The sequence below is a fragment of the Hippocampus guttulatus genome, chromosome 2 (assembly GCF_054856545.1).
Source record: "Hippocampus guttulatus isolate MCC_2025c chromosome 2, RoL_Hgut_1.0, whole genome shotgun sequence".
In the NCBI taxonomy this organism is placed as follows: Eukaryota; Metazoa; Chordata; class Actinopteri; order Syngnathiformes; family Syngnathidae; genus Hippocampus; species Hippocampus guttulatus.
In genome coordinates this window covers 5,732,501-5,741,454 of record NC_141262.1, presented here as the reverse complement: position 1 = coordinate 5,741,454, position 8,954 = coordinate 5,732,501, and the positions used below count along the sequence as shown (strand labels likewise).

Sequence of the window (8,954 nt, the reverse complement as noted above, 5' to 3'; positions counted from 1 at the left end):
TGTGCGATTGTTTGTCCCATTGAACAAATGGCTGAAACAATTTTTTCCTCTTCTCTCAAGAGGCGACATATCTGAAGGTCGCTCAAATTTTACCTCACCATGTTCTGTCTTGACACACTCACAGGACACTTTATTATCTGCGCTATGAGGTGCATTACAAGATCTGAATTGATTTTCTAAATGTATCCATCGATGCCTTACGGCATAGGTGTCAAACTCAGGTCCTGGAGGGCCGCTGCCCTGCGTGTTTTCCAAGTCTCCCTGTTGCAACACACCTGATTCAAATGAACAGGTTCAATGTCAGGCCTCCGCAGAGCTTGCTGATGATCTGTTCATTTGAACCAGGTGTGTTGCAACAGGGAGACTTGGAAAACATGCAGGACCTGAGTTTGACACCTATGCCTTACGGGATGAATTAATGGTTGTTTGTCTATATGTGCCCCGCGATTGGCTAGTGAGTCACTCCAAAGTGTACATCGCCCCCGACCAAAAGTTAGGCTCTCGTTCACCTGGGACTCTAATGAGAACAAGAAAATGTTTTAGCATCCATCCATTTTTGACACAATACTGAGGAGAGCACATCCAAGACAAGCAACTGTCATATCGTTATAAGGATGAGAAACAAGCAGTACACCTTTGGAGATACAGCACTCCTGCATGTTTCTGATTCTTTTGTGATTGTAATTCAAGCATATTAGCTGTGAAATTATGGCAAATAAATAATTCATCATCTTAACCCAATTCCTGACTGAAGTGTTAAAAATAAAACATTCTTGAGGTAACTTTTGACGAGCCTTAAAGACAAACCACCGATGGCAACTTTGCTGTCAGTGATTTTTCAAGCCACCAAGGCTGCCATCACAACCATGTTCTCTTTCTCGTAAAACTATCATTAAATGAAAAGTCGCAGTCAATTCAGTGAAGTCATGATCGCAGTGAAAGTCATGATCAAAATCATGTCATTATCTTCAAAAGCTGGGCAAAGCTCTGCATTCAGTGTACACAGTAGCTGCTAAAAAGCTTTCAACAGCAGCAACCATGTCAAGAGCTGATTTCATTGTGTGCCCAAAAACAGCAAATAGGCCTTTGATTGTGGTTTCCTGCTCACATGAACCGCTCACTTTTATCTGCCAGGCTGGAGGAGGAAGTTGCTCGATGGTCAGTGTTGTTTTAACACAATGGTTTGAATGATGGTGCTGAGGGAAAATTAAATGTGTCTGGTTTGGGAACGAACCGAATAATATTTTGGACATGGACAAAATGCTAATAACAAAACAAAAAAAAATGATATTAAAAAATGCAAAACCATCAAAATCCAAACAGGAAACGCTGGTCACAAAGACCCAGGGAAGAACGGGGAATCAACAAAAAGCAGATGAAATGACAAGAGTCCAATTTACATGAAAAATAACAAGAGCAAGATCAAAATGACTAAGTAATTACAATACAGTACTTACAAAATGAGTACTTACTAAGAGAGCAAAACGACTATGAACGAGATTGAGAGGTCGATAGAACAACACTTGAGTGTAAACAGCAAATAAAGTCAATAATCTGACGGTGTGTGACAGCAGTCGGGGGTCCTTAAATACAAGGTGTGATGATGATGACACGGAACAGGTGCGCCAGCTGGAGGGAAACGGAACGCCCTTCACTCCAGCTGGAGCTGAAACGAAAACAAACACAGACAGAGATGACAAAATGCCAGACAAGAGATTAGAACACAGATTTACTACACACTATACAAAATGTAAAACCTGTTTGTTATTATTATAATTATAATTATTATTATTAATACAGTAAATATCCTCTAGTACGGACTCGTGTTTGCGCTGTCCAATTTGTCCTGATAACAGAAATTCCTCATTTGGGAAATGAGCATGGTACATGTCGTTTATGAACCTGCAAGTATGTTGACAAAATGCACGTGTAACAACACAATCAATAAAATACAAAAATATACTGTCCAAAAACTGTTTATATAACAAAAACTGCAATACAGGTGTATCCCAAAAAAATCACAACAGTAAAATACGTACAGTATTTTAATGTTTATTTTTTTCTGTCTTGGGAAAAAAATGTGCATTTTGGATTGTTTTGTTGGATGCATTCTTTGGTTTATGACAATGTTTGCCTGCGTGTCATACAGTGTTCTTGCTAGTTGCAAGTAACTGTCCCGTTGATCACCGATGTCTGGTAATTCTTGTGCATACTAAAGGATTTTTGTTGCCATTTGCATTGCTTCCTTGCTGGATGGTGGTTTGTCATCAGGAGTTGAATCAATGCCTTGTTGTTTAAAGTTTCGTAGATTTGCGTCTTTCCGACTCCAAGTGTCTGCTGGATCTTTTTAACTTTGTGTCCAGCCTCGCTCAAACGGATGCATTTCACTCGCTCCGCTCCAGTCGTTACAGTTCTTCTACGTTTCGATGCGATGATCCGCGTGTGCTGCAATCCTCGTGCCTCATCAGCACGTATCTCAGGGTCTCAGGTGTTTCGCCCCTTAATCTGCACACCTCGCTTGAGTGGGGCAGCAAAGACTGATTTGGCTTCACCAGCGGAAGGCCTCCAACGGTGGGCTCTGCAAAGCCACAGCCATCTCGAGCTGCATTCGACTGCTGCCGCTCTGCCTGGAATGGCATTCTTCAGTTGTTTGGCTTCCAACCCCACTCTCTGAAGGAAGTAGCAGATAGTCCTTGCTGGAAAACCAATGGCCACCAACTTCGAATGGGAAAATGGTCGCATGCCAGCCCTCTAAGCTGCTTCGCCAATCAAATATTTGGCTTTTTTCAGTGGATGGGATGTGCCCTGCCTCTCTTCCCATGGCACCGTGAGCCCAGCAATTGCTTTTTGTGTTCCTGGATGACAGGACCATGGCTGGTCAAAGCCGGCCGTGTCCCATGTGAGAACAAGCTTTCTCTTCAGATCCACTTGATCATGGAAACCTTCCAGCTGTTGGTGGAAGAACCTGCCACTGATTCCATGACAGACCTGTGGAATCATCCATTGGTTTGCATCAGCCATGAAGAATGGTGACAACTTTATAATTGGCAGTTTATGAATATTCCAGCATTGTAGTTTGGCACGGAGGACACACTGCATTTATTTTATTTTTGTTTTTATTTTTTTACAAGCTACACCCTTCTTTTTGTGATAAAAAAATAATGGGTGGACCTATAAACTTTTACAGCCTGGAACAATTGTTTTAATTGGCGCCTTCGCTCTAAGGTGACATTAAGATGTGACTGGTGCCGTCAAATAAACCTTGCACGTTAATTTGAAAACATCGGATTTTTGATTCAGTCCAGTATTACTCTTGAGTGCGTCTCCTGTCCTCTTTGCTGCTGTAAAAATATCATTTCCCCATTGCAGCACTATTAAAGGCTAATTGTGTTTATTCCTCTCTTTAAGTTATTTGCTTGTTTTCAACGAACTGCTCTCATCGTAATGTGAAGCTTTAAATGTGAGTTTTGAAGTACTAACAAAGTGTTTATAAAAAAAAACTCAAAGTACAAATTACGACAGTAAAGCCATACCATCCAGAAGATACTTTATGTTCCATGAGTGATTGAGTCCACAACAGCGCAATCAAACAATGCAAGGAGCCACCATGAAATCATTCAAATGGGTATTATTATGCATGATGTTATTGTCAAGGAAAACACAACAAATTTCTTTTCAACTCAATCCAGCTTCATCAAGCTGTCCATTCAGTCAAGACATTTACTTTGTTCATGTTGCCTTAGAAGGTGGATGCAAAATGCATGTAACATGCAAGAGGAAACAATATTGCAGATGCATGACAATTTCAAATGAAACTGGAGTTCAAAACGAAATGAAAAAAAACCGAGAAGTGAAGAGGAAATATAAACATGGACGCACACAACATTGTGAAGCGATCGCTTAGGACAGTTACAGTTTAAATCGTCCTCAAAACCGTACAATGAACCCAAGTACGACACGGCAAGTCTCAACACATCAATTAATCTGACAAGCATCTGTAGGTGCAGCTGTTTTTGGCTACCAACAGTTTAAAATGAGCTCAGCATTCAATAGCATGTATGACGTGTATTACAGTCCAGGCCACGACCCAGTTGTGAGAACTTGATAAGCATCTCACGACACCACAAGAACAGAACTTGACATGTGCTCAATTGTCTCCCCACGGTGAAACAAGGAAACAGGTTGCAGACAAGCTGCAACGTCTCGCCTGGGAAGCGTCCATCTGCTTGGACGGAGCTATCTCGTCCCTCCTTCTGCCTGCATGTTTTTGTTTGTTTTTTGAGGACGAACTGCAACTCTGAAAACTTTTCTGCCTGGAATTGAAAAGACAACTTTTTTTCCCCCAGTTTGCAAGTAGCGTTGCACAACGATGAACTTTGCTGACTAAAAGGACACGACAAGATGTGCTTTTGTCACCCATATGTGGAGAAAGTACTTCTTAATGGCTTGTATACAAATAGCTGGGGGTCCCTTGAGTGTCGCCCCACCCATCAGTTCTGAAATTAAACAGCAAGCGAGTCAATCTACCTGCCTTTTTGTGAAAATGTGACTGTCAGGTAGCGTTTCTACAATTTTGCTTCGCTGTTTACTGGGTATAATGTATACTATATATATTAATGCCCCCCCCACACCCCCCCACCCCCACGCACCCACACTGACTCAGCTGTCAGGCTGACTGAAGATCCAGCGCCACATTCAAGTCAGAGATTCCAGGTTTCAACACTGTTTGAAAAAAGCAGAAAAATTCCCATTCCCTGTGACACAACACCCCTGCCTCGTCAAAGCCAAAATGCAAGCAGAGCAGCAGTGAATGCTGGAGGCACGGTTTAGCTTTTGATAACAGTTTTGCCTCTGATAAGCGGAACTTATTTACTTGCTCAGTGAAGTTGTTGACGCGGCGGTGGTTATCACCAAAAGTATGTCGTAAATTTACTGTCTAAAAGGCCACTTGCTTTTCTCCCCCACGCAGGACTCTGTTCTCACAAGTATATCCCATGGTGGCTTAATTAAAAGGGCTGACAAAAGCATATCACAAACTTGTAACCAAAACAAAGATGGAACGGTGGAATTTTTTTGAAGCACAATATTTCTCCATTTAAAGCTGCATTCAAGACTGCGAGAGGTCAGAAATGCAGTATCCCACGAAAGGTCCGCCCTCACAGCGCTCCAGCTTAATCTAAACAAAACATGCCTGACAACCAAGATAACCAAGTTTTGTTTGTGAGTAGATAGCTGACTGACGGATTGTTTAAAAGTTTATATTTAACTTGAAAACGTAATGTTTAAATAAGGGTGCTCCAACTTTCAGTGTGGAATGCAAATCAATGCCCTCATGATATCAATTTATGCACAAGTGTATAAAGAGCGGCACGTCATCCTGGGAGCACAAGCTCGTCCAGTCATAATTGCATCAACAGCACATTTACATCTCAAAAAGAATATATGCACATCACTTCCTTGTCTTTTTATAGTAAGCAGGCCAAGCAAACATCCCAATAAATGCTCAATAACTGGCAAGTCAGCAAACCCTCATGACTTGAGGGGCTTAAGAGTGAGAATAAAGTTAACAGGAAAGTAAAGACGACTGTTTTAATTGAAGGTGAAAGTCTAATCATCATCATCACTGCTCTTAATTATTCAAACATGAGACCAACTAGAAAAGCCTCCTGTCATACAAAACCTTTCAAATATTCCCGACAATCAGCTGCAAGTTTTACGTGGTGCGATATTTCATCAAAGCCCCCCCACAGTCCCATCTTTCAGTAAATGCCGGAAAGCAGCAACGTTTGTAAAAAGCATTTCCATTTTCAAACCTTCAGTAACAAAACAATAAATATATACTGCTTTATCCTTTTTTTAAAAAATTGCATTTAATGGAGACATATTTTGCACTCTTTTGCGCACTTTAAGTGTCTTCATAACATACATACATAACTACAGTACATAAGTACCAACAACTATGATGATCTCATTCTCTCTTTATCATATATATATATATATATATATATATATATATATACGTATATTTAAAAAAAATCCTCGTCTCACCCCTCGGGTGGTGTCCGTCCCTCATTCAGCTCGGGTCCTCCAGGAAGCTTGAGGGTTCTGCGCAGTATCCTTGCTGTTCCCAGCACTGCACATTTCTGGACTGAGATGTCCGATGTTGTTCCCAGGATCTGTTGCAACCACTCATCTAGTTTGGGGGTCACTGCCCCGAGTGCTCCGACCACCACAGGCACGACTGTCACCTTTACCTTCCAGGCTCTCTCCAGCTCTTCTCTGAGCCCTTGGTATTTCACGAGTTTCTCGTGTTCCTTCTTTCTGATGTTTCCATCACTTGGGACCGCTACATCCACTACAACGGCTTTCCTCTGCCCTTTATCTATGATCATGATATCTGGTTGGTTCGCCATTACCATCTTGTCAGTCTGGATCTGGAAGTCCCACAGGATCTTCGCTCTGTCATTCTCCACCACCTTCTGAGGTGTTTCCCATTTTGACCTTGGGGTTTCCAGTCCATACTCCGCACAGATGTTTCGGTAGACTATGCCAGCCACCTGGTTATGGCGTTCCATGTAGGCTTTCCCTGCCAGCATCTTACACCCTGCAGTTATGTGTTGGATCGTCTCAGGTGCCTCTTTGCACAACCTACACCTTGGGTCTTGTCTGGTGTGGTATATCTGGGCCTCATTGGCTCTGGTGCTCAGGGCCTGCTCCTGAGCAGCCAGGATGAGTGCCTCTGTGCTGTCCTTCAGGCCAGCCCTCTCTAGCCACTGATAGGACTTCTTGAGATCAGCCACTTCAGTTATGGTCCGGTGGTACATCCCGTGTAGGGGCTTGTCCTCCCATGATGGTCCCTCTTCCAGCGCCTCATCTTCTGTTCCCCATTGTCTCAGACATTCTCTGAGTACGTAATCCGTTGGAGCCTTCTCCTTGATGTATTCATGGAGCTTGGATGTTTCATCCTGGACAGTGGCTCTCACACTCACTAGTCCCCGGCCTCCTTCCTTTCGGCTTGCGTACAGTCTCAGGGTGCTGGATTTGGGATGGAACCCTCCATGCATGGTTAGGAGCTTTCGGGTCTTAACGTCCGTGGTCTGAATCTCTTCCTTTGGCCACCTTATTATTCCTGCAGGGTATCTGATCACTGGCAGGGCATAGCTGTTTATTGCCCGGGTTTTATTCTTGCCATTGAGCTGGCTTCTTAGGACTTGCCTCACTCGCTGGAGGTATTTGGCCGTAGCCGCTTTCCTTGTTGCCAGTTCGAGGTTGCCATTGGCTTGTGGTATACCGAGGTACTTGTAGCTGTCCTCAATGTCTGCTATTGTTCCTTCAGGGAGTGAGACCCCTTCAGTGTGGACGACCTTTCCTCTCTTAGTCACCATCCGACTACATTTCTCAAGCCCGAATGACATCCCGATGTCGCTGCTGTAGATCCTGGATGTGTGGATCAGGGAGTCTATGTCCCTTTCGCTCTTAGCATACAGCTTTATGTCATCCATGTAGAGGAGGTGACTGATCGTAGCTCCATTTCTGAGGCGTGTCTTGGTGATTACTTGGCTTAGGGGGTTCAGTCCTATGCAGAACAGCAGTGGGGAGAGTGCATCACCTTGGTATATGCCACATTTGATGGACACTTGGGTAAGTGGCTTGCCATTGGCTTCAAGTGTGGTTTTCCACATCCTCATCGAGTTCGCAACGAAGGCTCTTAGGGTCCTGTTCACCTTATACAACTCCAAGCATTCAGTGATCCATGTATGTGGCATCGAGTCAAAAGCTTTCTTGTAATCAACATACCAACCTGTGCACAGCCTGGTATGTCGGGACCTGCAGTCTTGTGCGACTGTTCTGTCAACCAGGAGCTGATGTTTGGCTCCTCTGGTATCTCTACCAATGCCCTTCTGTGCTTCGCTCTGGTATCTCTACCAATGCCCTTCTGTGCTTCGCTCATGTATTGATCCATGTGTCCACTTATCTTAGCCGCAATGATGCCTGACATGAGCTTCCATGTTGTGGAGAGACAGGTTATTGGCCAATAGTTGGATGGGACTGCACCCTTTGAGGGATCCTTCATGATCAGGATCGTTCGCCCTTCGGTTAGCCGGTGAGTCCCATCCCTCAGCAGCTCAGCAGCATTTGTGCTGCTAGGCGCTCATGGAGTGCTGTGAGTTTCTTCAGCCAGTAGGTGTGGACCATGTCCCAGCCTCGTGCTGACTCTTTCCTGTATGTCTGCCACTGTTATGGTAACTGGGTTCTGTTCAGGGAGGTTGCTGTGTTCCTCTCTCAGGGTCACCAGCCATTGTGCACTGCTGTTATGTGCAACCTCCTTCTCCCATATGCCTTTCCAGTACCTTTCAGTTTCCAGTCTTGGTGGGTCAGCTCTGTTGTTAGGACCCTGCCACTGAGCGTACACTTTCGCAGGTTGTGTTGCGAACCGCCTGTTTATTCGTCTGGCCTCATTCTCTTTCGTGTACCGCTTTAGGCGGCTGGACAAGGCTTGGAGCCTTTGTTTGGCAGTTTCGAGTGCTTCAGGTATGGTCATCTGGATGTACCTCTCGGGTCTCGGCCTTTTCATCACACCTCTCTGGGCCTCCGTCAATTGACTCACATATTTCCGAGCTGCCTTGATCTTAGCCTCCAACCGTCTTTTCCATGGTGGGTAACGTATCTCATGGCTTCCATGGTTGCTCTTATAGCCAAGCATCTCTAGGATCACTGATGCTGAAGCGTATATCAGCTCATTGGTTTCCGTGATCGTTACGGTAGGGATCGCCCTCAGTGCTGCATTCACACTGTCAACTGTGACTGTGGGTTTCGAAGTAACCATTTAGCCCACATTCTCTGCATGTAACCCCTCTGACTAGGGTTGCTTGAGTAGTAGCATTCCAACAGAGCCATGTTATTGCATCTCGCCCATCTCCGCTTTGTTCCAGTAGCCCATTTTTCATCAAGGT

General features: G+C 44.2%; 1 protein-coding gene across 1 annotated transcript; it reads right to left on the bottom strand.

Annotated features, from left to right (window-relative positions):
* Positions 1 to 6,044: 6,044 nt before the first annotated feature.
* Positions 6,045 to 7,415, bottom strand: LOC147208306 (uncharacterized). The gene is made up of 2 exons (XM_086106103.1): positions 6,534 to 7,415; positions 6,045 to 6,326 (listed from the first exon to the last, which is right to left on the bottom strand). The coding sequence occupies exons 1-2, from the start codon at positions 7,413 to 7,415 to the stop codon at positions 6,045 to 6,047; spliced, it is 1,164 nt and encodes a 387-aa protein (XP_085962229.1).
* Between the last annotated feature and the right edge of the window lie 1,539 nt (positions 7,416 to 8,954).